The 14,688-nt window shown below is 41.8% G+C and overlaps 1 protein-coding gene across 2 annotated transcripts in view; it reads right to left on the bottom strand.

Annotated features, from left to right (window-relative positions):
• The window catches only part of LOC147033645 (E3 ubiquitin/ISG15 ligase TRIM25-like), a 45,980-nt gene that overhangs the window by 25,225 nt on the left and 6,067 nt on the right, over window positions 1-14,688 (bottom strand). Inside the window, exons 1-4 of one of the 2 annotated variants that reach the window (XM_085871701.1) lie at window positions 12,257-12,470; window positions 11,150-11,723; window positions 10,093-10,188; window positions 2,536-2,769 (exon numbers count right to left, since the gene is read on the bottom strand). In XM_085871701.1, the coding sequence (XP_085727827.1) occupies window positions 2,536-2,769; window positions 10,093-10,188; window positions 11,150-11,698 (879 nt within the window). In that variant the 5' untranslated portion in view covers window positions 11,699-11,723; window positions 12,257-12,470. Of the gene's footprint in view, window positions 1-2,535; window positions 2,770-10,092; window positions 10,189-11,149; window positions 11,724-12,256; window positions 12,471-14,688 lie in introns of those variants that run through there. The other variant, XM_085871700.1, reaches the window with a different exon arrangement.

The raw sequence follows: 14,688 nt of genomic DNA, 5'->3' as shown, positions 1-14,688 counted from the left end.
TTCTTTAATGCACACTGTTGCTGCGAGACAGAACACCCAGCTTAAAGTCCATCGGCCCTTTGAGGCCCAAAACGTAAAACAAACTCACTTCACATGAAGCCAAGAAAGATCTTCCCGAGGAGTTTGGGAAGGGTAAAAAGGAGGTGGGAATGAAAGATGGGAAGAAGAGGGGGAAAGGTGGGATCGATATGGAAGACCAATGAGGGAAGACCACCGTTTTGGATGGAACAGCGAGATGTTGCCCTGACGAGCCCAAATAAGGGTGAAACGAGTCGGTGTCTTTGCTTTTGAGCAGCAGCCGCATAATGGTTCGAGCATCCTCTCTGAACCCCAGCTGAGACATACCAAAGACTTTAAAAATAGTACATGCTGCTTCCTTGCTTGATGCTCAGCATTCAAAAAGAATAGAGCAAGGACAAACAACCATAAGTTGGAAATAATAGGGCAGGCTTTGATGGGACTAATGGCCTGCATCAAAGTTCCTTACAGGGGAACTTGTATTATTATTACTTCCACCACCCAAGGTCAAGATGGGTTTACACCCCCATCTGTCTGTCTGTCTTTGTTACTTAAGAAACCTAAACATTTCGTAAGTATATTGATGACTTCCGTCATCTGTTTGTGTGTTTGTTTGTTTGTTTGTAGGCACGATAACTCGAGAACGGAAGAAGCTACCAATGTCAAATTACACCACGTGATTCAGGAGGGTGATGGCTAGTGCTGATTAGATTTTGGTCAAAATCGGTCAAAGGTCAAGGTCATGGTGAGGTCAAACATCCAAAACATTCGATTTTTGATGGTTTGCTACAGAATCATCGTAGAAACTTCTGGTTTGCGTCGCGACCTTCTCAAGAGACAGCTTTTATTTTACAAGGTCAGAGGTCAAGTTGACGATTTCGGAAGTACCAGTCTATGACTGCTTCTTTGTTTGTCTGTCTGCCTTTCAGCAGAATATCTCAAAAAGTTATGGAATGATTCTGATGAAACTTGGTGGACAGGTTGGGTGTGTGACAAGGATGAATTGTTTTTGATTTTGGTGAAAATCCAGATGCAGATCCAATAATTTTTTTCAGTGATTCTTCACCATTGAGTGATTAGGGTCAAAAACGAGATACCGTTTCGCACAGTATCTCAAAAAGGTTATGAACAAATTCAGATAATACTTGGTGGATAGGTTGGGTGTGTGACAAAGATGAATTGATTCGATTTTGGTGAAGATCCGTATCCGGATACGAGAAAAAAAATATTTTGTAAGTAATTCCTTCACATTGAACATAGGGCCAAAAACTATACATAGCATGAAATTTCAAAAAGTTTTGTATGGATTAAAACAAAACTGGGTGGATGAGTTGGGTAGATGACAAGAACAAGCAGATTAAATTTTCTGGCGAGAAATTGGAACCATTTTGTTATTGTTGATTACCTCTTGCACATTCCTGACCCTGTTGTTATTGCATCAGTACAACATATAAACCTGATGTGGTCTCTGGGTGGATTATGTTTGGTCTTATGATTTTGTCTGGCCTGGTTCTGTGAATCTTGTTAAATCAAGGACTATATCCAATGGAGATCTGGGGAGTGCTCGTCACTCCGCATGTTTCGATTTACCCAGCGATCGCATCACGTGCCTTCTTGTTGAATGGTTTGCGTGAGCTGGAACAATCATCTGGGTGGCAGACGGATGGTTGTTCTTTGCGGATTATGCGGTTTTACCGTGTGAGATGTAATCCGCGGTCAGGAGGTGAAAACTGGCGATGCTCACCATAACAGTCAGGAGGAGCATCTGATGTATAAACGATTAATGTAGTCATCATTGGTTCGATATTTATAGCTATGCTGTCCTCATGAAAGCGAACAAGGCCAAACTCCAGATAGGCGGCTCTGTTTAATGTTTAACTGATGTTAACCATGTATTCTTTGTGTGTTTGACAGAGTTGCCGGGCCGAGGCCTCTGGGTTGGAGGTGAGGTTTTGGTGTAGGACTGTGTCCAATGGAGATCGGGGGAGTGCTCGTCACACTCCACATGTTTTGAATATATCACTCACACACACACACACACACACACACACACACACACACACACACACACACACACACACACACACACACACACACACACACACACGCACACACACTTAATTGTGGTTTTAGGGAGTCTAAGAGAAATCCTCAGAAATAGTTAGAGCTAGCTATTTTGTTGTATATTGGTTAGATAAGTGTCCGATGCTTATGTGGTTATATATATATATATATATATATATATATATATATATATATATATATATATATATATATATATATATATATATATATATATGTATATATATATATATATATATATGTATATATATATATATATATATATATGTATATATATATATATATATATATATATATATATATATATATATATATATATATATCGTGATTTAGTTGCTCAAAATTTAATTCCAACCAAATGCTTAACATAATTTGCTGAAAATCAATTGTGAGAGTTTTTGTTTTATTCCAACCAATCTCTCGAGGAAATCTCACCTGAAGAAAGGATGTGGCTTCCAGCTCCTCCAGTGATGCTTTCAGTGTGGACTCCGCTTCATGGAGAGAATCCATCTGTTTTTTCAGATTCTCCCTCTGGTGTTCAAGGTGAGAAAGCTTCACCTCCAGTCTCTCGTTGAACCACCTCTTCATCTGATTTACTTTTTCATCCACGGCTCGATACATCGCTCTTCGTTTCCGCTCCAGCTTTTCCTCGTGCTCTCTGCCTGAAATCTGCGAGCAATAATTTTGTCATAGTTTCACAAGAAAAATTACAAAGCAGGCAGCATCCTACGGCATTGAAAAAGGTGTGCGTGCGTGCGTGTGTGTGTGTGTGTGCGTATATATATATACTGTACATCTAAAAATCATACAAAAAACAGAGCCGGGTCGATCTACACCTAAATTTTTCCGATGTGTTGGTAATACCCAGGGTCAGGTCATGGGCACAAGTAACCTGCACCTACTCCCCGCCCCCGGTGAAGGGGGGGGGGGAGAGGAAAACCACTTACAATTTTCGCCTGTATACATGCCACAGTGCAAGTGGTTTACTGACCCCTGCTACAGACAGGGGGAGGGGGGGGGAGATTATTAGCTACAGCACAAAATATATTTGCCTCACCTCCCCATGATTAATATCATCATTTTAAATGTTGATTTTCAACATACCCTGCACATTCACAACACCCAGATATGATCTTTCGAATCTATGTTCAGAAGTACCAAACCAGATCATGGTGTCTTCCTCACGAAGGTCTGCCAAATACATTCGGCTCCCACGTGAACAGTATTTTCACGTCGCAAAGATGTCCGTTGGTGAAAAGTCAGCAGCCATTGCTCTGTTGGTAATGGTGCACAGCAGCATCGTCTTTCCAATTGCAGACATCTGTTAAATAAATCACCGAGCCTGCCATGATTACAGGAGGCACTCCCGCAAGGTTCAAAGTCCATTCACTGGCAGCGATGCATCGGGGGTTTTGTAGAACGCGCCCGTCTATGATCCTTCAGGCCTTGCGCTGGTCCACATCGTATGGAAAGCTGAAGGATTTCAGCTTTTTGGGTGAACAGAGAAAGTTCTCCAACTCTTTCATTGTGCATCGGCACATCCTTTTCTCTCAGGTACTTCCCCAGGTATTTTCGGATTATTCCAGAAGCTTTGTGAGCCACTTTAGGTAACAAACCTTATCGCGTATATATACATATAAACATACATATTTGAAGGAAAGTTTGTGTGTTTGTTCATTCATGCATTTGCACCCTGCGGGAGCCAGTGCGACCAATCTTTGCATGGCCTCCTTTTTCATCCAGAGGAAGGTCGTGGGCTATGTTTGGATATTAAAAAAAAAAAAAAATTGAAATTGGTCTTCAGGCCTCGAGTGGGATCGTATGTTGAGGTTGTCACGATTTGTTGTCAACAAGACAAATTTAACAAGGAAAAGAACAATCAGAGATTGCAGACCCTGACCAGGACTTGCTTTGAGCAGCGTGGTGTTTGTGTAATGGTGTGTTACGTAATTAATAATAAACATAATTTGAACCGCCACTTTATAACTGCTGCCAGCGGTGAATGGGTACCAAGACGTCCAGCTTTGATACAACCCAACTTTGAACGGACGCTTAACACTGATCCATCACGTTTGTTGTTATGCAAGTTAATGCAGAATGGGATTAAAGTGAATCCAATGAAAAACAAACGGAGGTCCAAGTTCGTAAAATCCTGCACTGGAATGATCAGAAGGAAACCGAACAAGCAAAAAAGCAAAGATGAAGTCATTCGGGGGGACCTGGATAAGATTTGGGTAAGAGCTGCTACTCCTCTACCCCCAAACACATCCAGGCAGTCAAGTAAGCATTATTCACAAAAAAAAAACAATCAAAAAGAACCCAGATTAAAAAAATTAAATAATTCTGACCGCCAGACCGTGCGTCCGATCAGGTTGAAATTTAAAACATACATTTCGCATCACTACTCGATCATAGTTGTGAAGTTTCACGTCAATCAATGAAGCAGTTCAAAAGAAAGATTTAAAAAAGATTTTCGCTCAATCCAATATGGCTGCCAGACCACGTGACCTATTAATTATCAATTATTTGTGAACACCCTGGTATCCCCCCAAGGCTTGAGGAACATTTATGTGAAGCTTCGCCTCGATTTGTTCTTCTCTTCTCTTCTCTCCTCTCCTCCCCTCTCCTCTCCTCTCCTCTCTCTCTACTTTTTGATGACCCCTCACCAGTGAAGAGGGCATTGCGTTTGGGGTCGTTTATCTGTTACTTGGCGAAAAAAAAACTTTCACCAAGTATGTTGGTCTGTCGCGTTTCTCTGTTTGTCACACGATTTTTGGCCACAGTTTTCAAGAAATCGTTCTGAAAATGTTTGTGTGTGTAGGTGACCAGCCAAGGGCATCAACGCTTAATTTTGGTGAAGATCTGAATCCGGATCAGGATATGAGAATTTTTCAAGTGATTCTTCATTATTGAGAGAGAGAGAGGGCCAAAAACTATATATGGCACAATGTCTCAAAAGGTTATGGATGGATTCGGATGAAACATGGTGGGCAGCTTGGGAGTTTGACAAGGAACAACTGATTAGATTTTGGTGAAGATCCCGATCTGGATACAATAATTTTTCAGGTGATTCTTCTCCATTGAGGAATTGGGCCAAACACGATGTATTGTTGCGGGCCGGGGATCGGTTGCGAGCACGACCGCTAGGTGGAAATGCAGGGTCGACTCTGCCGAACACCCGGAATTTATAGGTCGTCACCCCGGAAAACTCCGGAGCCGACGGGTCCCTTATCGGACCGAAGATCACCAATAAGTCGGCCACGTGGGACAGGGTCGATTGCCAATTTCAATTTACCTAAATACCCACGTCGTCCAAACTACGGGGAAATTCACCCTCAGCGGAGCTCGAGCGGAACGAGCCAGTAGCGTGCTTGAACTGTGTGTAAACTGAGCCGATGGTTACCGAGATCCGTCGGTCCAAATGCACAATTTACCCTCGCTACTTCCCAACACGCACCTTGCTAAACCAATGAAGGAAGGGACAGAAACGAGCTGAAACATTCAACAAATGGGGTATTTATTAACAGCAGGTGGGTAAGGAGGGAAGCACGTAAGGGCAGAGTTATCATGACTAATAAGAGATGCAAGGCAAATAATGTACAGCGAAGGCACTTATCCAATTCCTACTTTCAGACAGGGCCCCAGACACACACACACACACACACACACACACACACACACACACACACACACACACACACACGGACCTTCCCGCCTCGTGCAGTCTTCGACGAGACAAGGGACCCAGACCAGCGTCACGATGCGGTCCGAAGAACCAGGCGCCAGCGAGAGACAATGGAAGAACCAGGCGCCAGCGAGAGGCAATGGAAGAACCAGGCGCCAGCGAGAGGTGATGGAAGAAACAGGCGCCAGCGAGAGGCGATGGAAGAACCAGGCGCCAGCGAGAGGCGATGGAAGAACCAGGCGCCAGCGAGATGCGAGCAGAGTCGAGAGCTCCGTTCAGCACTCATCCCGACAACCAAAACTCTCCTCTTCTTTCTCTCGCGCTCGGCCCGACAACCAAAACTCCCCTACTTTGTCCGATCACGCCGCAACCTTATTCACCCTTGTCCAGGGGGGGAAGGGACGCCTCCCTCCCCACTTTCCTCACTGCATGGTTTTGGCACGCAAAGTGCGCTTGTTGCCCTGTCATTGGCCAAAACGGGCACCAAGGCCGTCGCTGCGGACCGCCCACCAAACAGGCAGAGGAACATTATCCTGCGTGAGCTCCGCCCATGTACGTGTTGACACGCACGCATGCAATGGTGCCAGAGGAGGATGTTGGGAGGAAGCGAGGTGAAGGTGAGGGTGATGCTGGTGTTGTTGTAGTTATAAGGGGTAAAAATCCTTTCTATAAAAATATCTCACAGTGCATGAACATTTAATTACCCATTAAACAAGGGACGGGGAGCTACCTATCCACATTTACTCGTCGAAATAACTGAGCGAAAGGACCTGTATGTTGAGTGCTCGTGGCTTCCAGATTCGTAACAGTACAGCATGATATCTCAAAAAGTTGTGAACGAGTTATGACGAACCTGGGTGGATGAGTTGATCAGGTGACAAGAACAAGCTGATTCCATTTTGGTTGAGGTCCGGATTCAGATCCGACCCGTCAGTGGGATACAAAATGTAAACTGTTCAGCCTGGTGGAGTTAAGTGTGAATGCCTTTCCGTTTCGCCAAGTGTCACTCGATGAGTGATTTTTCATTTGTAACTTGTGAAAATCGAAGATTTTTCAAGTAAATTGGTTAGTCGATTTTGTTATTCTGTCTGTCTGTCTGTTTGAGTGTTTGTCTGTTTGTCTGGTTGTCTGGTTGTCTGTCTGTCTGTGTTTGTTTGAGTGTCTGTCTGTCTGTTTATCACCTACAGGTCACAATTTTAAAGCAATCTTCACAAAACTTCACCATATGGTAGAGTTTATCATAAGGAAGAAGCCAATTGTTTTTGAGGTCAAAAGGTCAACATAGGCCAAAGGTCACAAATTAAGCTGGAAATTCTGAAATACTCAATTTTCATCCCATTGACTTGAAATTTGAAGAGGATTTATATTTCAGGTCACTTAATTCAACCAACCAATTATTTTGAGGTCAACAAAGACCAAAAGGTCAACATATGCTAAAGGTCAACAACTAAGGTGGTATTTCTAAAATCCTCAATTGTCATCCGATTGACTTGAAATTTGAAGAGGGTTTATATTTCAGGTCACTGGATTCAGCCAGTGAATTATTTATGAGGTCCACACGGACCAAAATGTCAACATAGGCCAAAGGTCAACAACTGAGGTGGAATTTCTAAAATCCTCAATTTTCATCCAATTGACTTGAAACTGGAAGAGGATTTGCACATCGGTTCACTGAATTCAACCACCAATTACTTTTTGAGGTCCACATCGGCCAAAAGGTCAACATAGGCTGGATTTCTAAAATTGTCCATTTTCATCCGATTGACTTGGGATTTGAAGAGGGGTTGCATATTTGGTCATTGAATTCAACCACCAATTGTTTTTGAGGTCAAATTTATTTTATGGATTTTGCAAGTATTGGACTATGCACGACGTCTTATTCTTGTTTGTTTGTCTGTTTGTCTGTTTGTCCGCACAGAATATGAGTGTTTTTCTCCGCAACTGCTTGTGGGATTGAGACAAAGTTTTCAGCATTGAAGCGACTACTCATCAAGAATGTTTCAATGATAATTATGACGTCATAGTTCACCTGGTGTGGCAGCCATGTTGGAAAAATGGAAAACTTTGAAACTCTATCTCTGAAACTGCATCAAGGAAAATTTTTTTAACTTGGCCCATCACAAGTACTTCTCATGCGGAATAAAGTGTGAATATTTTTTATGATGTCATAGGTGCCTTCATTATGACATCATAATTGCATATGTAGAACACTACAACTGATCAATCTGAATGTTTTTGAGGGTTATCTAGGGATAAATATATCCAGAGAAATAAAAATTGATGATGATGACATCAGTCACATGATTTAGCAGCCAGCTGAAATGAGTCACAGCTGAAATGTAAATCCTATCCAGGTTCCTCCCGATGACTCCATCTTCGCTTTTTGCTTGTTTGGGTTCCTTCTGATGACTCCAACGCAGGATTGCACCTATTTGGTCTTCTCTTCGATTTGAATGAAGTTTTTAAAAATCCAATTCTGAATTAAATTGAACAACAATATGCGTTTTGGGTTAGGATCGGGTGTCCGATCAAAGCGGGGTTGCATCAAAGCGGGATATCTTGGTACCAAGTCATCATTGTCAGCAGTTATGAAGCGGCAGTTGTAGTTTTGTCTATTATCAATTATGTAACGCAGCAGTACACAAGCGCCACACAAAATATACCACAAAAAACTACACAAACACCATGCAAAACAAGTCCTGGCGAGGGTCTGCAATCTCTGATTGCTCTTTTTCTTGTTGCGTATGTAGAACACTACATCCGATCTGTATGAAAAAAAAATTTTGAGGGTCATCTCAGGATAAATTGGTCCAGAGAAAAAAAATTGACATCAGCGGTCATGTGATTTGGTAGCAGTTTTTTTTGTTTGTTTGTTTGTTTGTTTGTTTTTTAAACACCTTAAACCTTCTCTGAAATGGCTGAACAGGTCGAGGCGAAACTTTACACACATGACTGCCGATCAATCAAAAACAAAACGTTCACACATATGATGTCATCCATCACATGGTTTGGCAGGCATATTGGATTTACCCGAAACCCAATTTAAAAAAAATCTTCTTCTCCAGAATGGCTGGACAGATGAAGGGGAAACCTCACAAAAATGTTCCCCATAACTTGGGAATGCCAGTGGATTCACGAATAATTGATGTCCCGTGGTGTGGCAGCCATATTGGATTGAGCAAAACTCTTTAAAAAAATTATTTATTTCAACTGCTTCATCAATTGGCATGAAACTTTAGAACTGTGATCTAGTAGTCATGTGGAATATATGTTTAAAATTTCACCCAGCTCGGATGCATGGTACGGCAGCCAGAATTATTTATTTTTTTGAATCTAGGTTCCTTTTTTGTTGTTGTTGTTGTTGTTGTTGTTGTTGAGCAAGGCTCTCTTGGCTGCGCCTGGATGGGGTTGAGGGTAAAGGAGTAGCAGATGGAACCCAAATCCTATCCAGGTTCCTCCTGATGATTCCATCTTTGCTTCTTGCTTGTTACCTCCACCAATGAAGGTGAAGGAGGTTATGTTTTCACCCCTTTCTGTCTGTCTGTTTGTGCGAGGATATCTCAAAACGTTGTGAACGGATCCAGAGGAAATTTTGTGCACAGGTTGGGTGTGTGACAAGGCTAACGTGTTTAGATTTTGGTGAAGATCCAGATCCAGATCCGGCTACTAGAGTTTTTTTAAGTGATTCTTCACCATTGAGAGATGGGGCCAAAAACTATATATAGCACGATATCTCAAAAAGTTGCGGACGGATTTGGATGAAACTTGCTGGACAGGTTGGATGCACGAGAAGGAAGACATGATTCAATTTTGCTGAAGATCCGAATCCAAATCTGGATACGAGAATTATTTAATTTTTTAAGTGATTCTTCGCCATTGAGAGATGGGGACAAAAACGATATAGCACTGTATAGCATGATATTTCAAAAATGTATTGAGCCCGATATGGTCTCATGGATCAGGCAGTACAGGGCGGAGGTATGCGCTCTACCGAGTACCCTTCTAGTTAATCATGTAACATACCAGTTTACAAACAACACAGAAAACAAATCCTCGTGAGGGTCTGCAATCTCTGAATGCTCTTTTTCTTGTTTATCATGTGACCTTTCATCGAGATCAAACATAACAGTGGGTTGACATCTCAAGTGGGTGGTGACATATCCATTGACGCGGTTGTGTCAAATTCTACTTTCTAGTCACCAATTGTTTTGTCATGGTATTCCAATTTTATGTTAAAATTATCGATGTTTAAAAATCCACCTTCAACAATTTAATTGTTGCACCGGCCGATTCATGATGACACCTACCTGTGTGAACTCAACCTCTTGCTGCACCTGCTGCATCTCGGACCCAACTTGCTTTATCGACTTGACCAGAGGAGGATACTTTGCAACCAAAATGATCTGCGTGGAAGTAAAACTTCAGTTAAGAAGGACGTGGCCTCGGAATAACAGGAAATTAATTGGCCTGATTGAACCGCGGGTGTGAACAATCACATGACCGTGTTCGGCCCTTAAGGGGTCACTGCGACCTGACAGTTCATTTTGCTAAATGTCAAAACAAGATGGTGGCCCTATTCTTAAAAAAAAAAAAAATTAAAATCAAATCAAATCAAACTCTTCAAAATTCTCATGATGACAATGGAAATTATAATTACAATAAAATACAAGCACCTGTAGTTCTATGGTAGTTGTCCTTGGTCCTCTAAACAAGGTCGTTCACATGAAACATGCGAACTTCCTGCTCAGTTTGTGGCTGTTATGTTTAAAAATAACCCTTCATTCACATTCCCAAAATACAGATGCAGACTTGACCTTCTGTAAATGAGGCACAAACACAAATGAGGGGAAGAGGTTCCCTTACTCACACCACCACCACCACTCCACCCCCCCCCCCCCAACCACTGGTTTTCCAACCAAATAGAGAATTAGCACAATGTTCGTTATTTCACTTGAATGTTAAAAAAAAAAATTATTTAACTTTATACCAATATGGGACAACAATGAGGAAGATTCACGCCAACCTGAATGATGCTATCATAACCTGGTCAGGCTTCTCTGAATTAACACCGAAGAGAGATTAACCCGAAGTGTACCTGTTCATTGAGATATGGAGTGAGCACGTCAAGCAGTGAAGAGGATTTGGGGTAAAATGTTAGTTTTTGTTTCAACTTCAACAAATATATCAATAAACAACACACCGCCCTCTCCGCTCTCCCTAAACTCCCCTCCTCGCTTCTCAACTACCTATTTGATGTGAAAAGTATGAAATCACGACTGTACTGAAGCACAATTAAATTTAAAGCCACATTCAGGTCCTGAAGAACTGAAAGGGAGTTTAACAAACAATTTCCGGTTCAGGTACCTTGAATTCAGCGTGAGCAACTTCCGCAGCAACGACTTGATGATCCCGATGTCCAACCATGCACATCAAGCACATCAAGCTCCCATCGTCCTTACAGTAGAAGTCCAGCAAGTTCCCGTGCTTGGTGCATCTCGGCCTCTCATCCTCCTCTCCCGGTTCTACCAATTTGTGTCCTTTGTCTTTATGGGGCGTCACATGTTTCTCACAACACAGGATCTCGCACGGTACGCACCGCATGGTGGCTTCTTGATTACAGACCTCACAGAGACCCTCAACATCCAAACTATCTTCATTTTCACTCGGCTTCACCTGTTCCACCAAACTTGCAAGGATCACGTTCTTATTGAGTTGAGGTTTTTGAGAAAAAACCTTCCGGCAATTTGGACAAGCAAAGCCAGTGGCTCTTTCCCTGCTTTCCCAGCTTTTCTCGATACAGTCACAACAAAATGAGTGGCCACAGGGTAGTGCAATGGGCTCGTTAAACAGTTGTAAACAGATTGCACAGGTGAGATCTTTCATCGCATCATTGATCCGACATGAGATAGCCATTTCTTCGGGAACAGAGATGTGGAATCTGCAGGCCAGGAGGGCAGAAGGGTGAGAAGGTCACAGGAACATCACCAGGGTGTTACTTTAGGTCGTTATTTGTTTGTTTGTTTATTTATCTTTTGGGATGAAGAGGGTTGGAGGGTCGGGAATGAACAAACATCTCCAGCATTTTCACTTATTTCTGAGAAACACTCAAGATACCATTGTTTTACCAATAAATGTTTCCAGCACATTTAAATGTGAACTCTGTACAACCGAATGGTTGAGCTGTGGAAACAAAAAAGCTCCTTTTACAAATACACAATCATGATACGACAAATACTTTTACCTGAATTGTCAGACTTGTGTAATATTTCTCATGAACCGATATCATAACACAAACATGTTAATCAACCCTTGTTTGTACAAAATAACTTTAAGGTTCCAAAAGACCAGACAAACCGGTTGCTTCACTTACGCAGTTCCACCTCCACAAATCAGGTAAGTGCAATTTGTGAGTTGAAAGAGAAACAATCAATGGACGAGAATCATAATTGAACAGCTCAGAGAGCACCTTACTTGTGCTGCTTTCTTCATTGATGCTCAGCATTTATAATAATGTTGGAGCACGGATAAACAACCACATGTTGGTCATAATAGTGCAGGTTTTGATGGGCCTAATGGTCTCTTCCTGCATGAAAGTTCCTTGTAAGGAAACTCGTGTTATTGTTTCGGCTGAATCTTGAGGTTCCCCCGCCCTGAGAGCGTGAGCAGCAAATATGATTGGTCGAGACGGCATACAATTTTGCAAAAGTACTGCTAAAATGAAGGTTTTTGAAAGAACAAACAAGGCCATTTGTTTTCTTCAGCATATAGATATATATAATTCAATTGAAATAAAAGAAAAGTTTTTAAGGCTGTATAAAAGAAAAGAAAGAAAATACTGAATACCACCATTGATGTATTTGGGATATTCCATTCCATTCCATTCCATTCCATTCTAATCTATTCTTTTTTTCATTGTCCACGTGAAACTTGAAAATTTTTCATCCACTACCAATTCAACTTACAAAAGGTTCATCGCATCCTTTCCGAATGAGCATTGAATATTTTTTTTCATTGCAAAATCGAAGATTATTTTTCAAGTATATTGGTCAGTCAATTTTGTAATTCTGTCTGTCTGTTTATCGCCGACAGGTCACAATTCAAAACCGATCGTCATGAAACTATTCCAAGTTGTAGAGGTAGTCTCAACTGAGAAGCCTCTTAATTTTGAGATCAAAGGTCAAAGGTCCTCCCTCCCGGTTTTGGGTTTGGAGTGATGGCAGGATCTCTCAGGGTTCTCTGCCGACTTTCTCAATGCTAAGTTTCCGGTCGTTATCTGTCGCGTTTTAACTGTTTATTTTCTCACCAACATGATTCTGTGTGTTCCCAGTTCGGTTTTGTTTCAAAAATCGTGATATTTTGTGAGTTTTCGTTGTTGACCCTGTCTGACCAGGTTCCTGAGGCCTACTTGTCCTTCCCCTCCAGGGGAAAATGTACGATCATTTTTATTTGTATTCTCTCCCTATTACCTTCAATTCCTATTTTCCCCACTTTCTCAATGCCCCCCCCAAGTAAACACTCTGTTTCTTGTCTTAAATTAAAATTAAAAAAATTAAGAAAAAACAACAATCTTTCTTCCTCCATACCCAAGAGTCCCGATCCTTCTTCTTCCTCTTCTTCTTCTTCTTCTTCTTCTTCCTCTTCTTCTTCTTCTTCTTCTTCTTCCTCCTTCTGCCGGCACACCATCTTTCTTCTACTTGAGCTGACCCACTCTCACCATTACCTTCACGATTTCTTCCTGCAACCTTCCATTCCCGAATCTTACCTAATCTTCCAAAATCCAGGAAAAAAATAATTCCTTGTATCCTTCCTAACTGTACACCTCTAACCATGTGTGTGTGTCTGTCTGTCTGTCTGTCTGTCTGTCTGTCTGTCTGTCTGTCTGTCTGTCTGTCTGTCTGTCTGTCTCTCTCTCTCTCTCTTCCTGATACTTTTCATCAATCCATCAGCTTCACTCTGCGTTTACCATTCCAAATTCACCATACACCTCCACGATTTTCCTTTCCTTTTTCCGAATCCTACGCAATCCTCATTAAAAATAAATAAATAAGTAAATTCACTTTTGATTATACATCTCCCGTAACCATGTGATCTGTTTCCACCCCTGCATTTGCCGATCCAATTTCCCCATTCATCTCACGATTTTTTCTACAACACTTCCATTACCAAATCTGATGAAAACTCTCTCAAACAACAATAAAAATGATAAGAATAATAAAAATAATAATACAAAAAAAAAAACGATCTCTTATAATGCTTCATCTTCCTCTTTTACACATGTGGTTCTCATTAGTGTATCATAATTCACTACTTTTTTTCAATTTCAACAGACTGCTCTCAATTAGACCTTTCCTTCATACCTTGTCAAAAAGTCCAACTGTTACAACGTTTCTTCTCTCCATTCTCTTAATTCGCCTTTATTCCATCCCTCAAGAAATGTCTTTAATGACATTTCCGAACGAAAAAAAAAATTTTAAACCCCAGTTTGCTACGCTTGTTCGCTTTCCATCAACCATTCTTTTTTTCCAACTTCACTGCCAACTCACCCCTCACACCCCTCACTCTCAAAGCAACCATCACACTCTTTCCAATGTAAGCTTCCCTCTCACCTCTCTCAAAAACTCCCCCCTCACCTTTCTCCCTCAACTCTCCCAACTCACCCTTCTCCCACCATTCACCTCCCTCACTCCCCCTTCACAAAGCTGCCTCCTTCCCCTGCACTCTCTCCTCCATCTCATCACTCCACCTCCTAAAATCCTCAACTGCCTTTTGCCCCCTCTCCTATTACTCCCCACTGTACCTCAACCCAGCACCACAGAGCCTTTTCTCCTCCTCATCTGTCCCCTCCCCTAGCTCTTCTGCAATTCCCCACACTTTTTCAACAACTCTCATTACCTCCCCCCATC

The sequence above is a fragment of the Eptatretus burgeri genome, chromosome 2 (genome assembly GCF_056783735.1).
Source record: "Eptatretus burgeri isolate ZD-2024b chromosome 2, Ebu_testis_v1, whole genome shotgun sequence".
NCBI lineage: Eukaryota > Metazoa > Chordata > Myxini > Myxiniformes > Myxinidae > Eptatretus > Eptatretus burgeri.
This window is presented reverse-complemented; position numbering and strand designations above follow the sequence as displayed.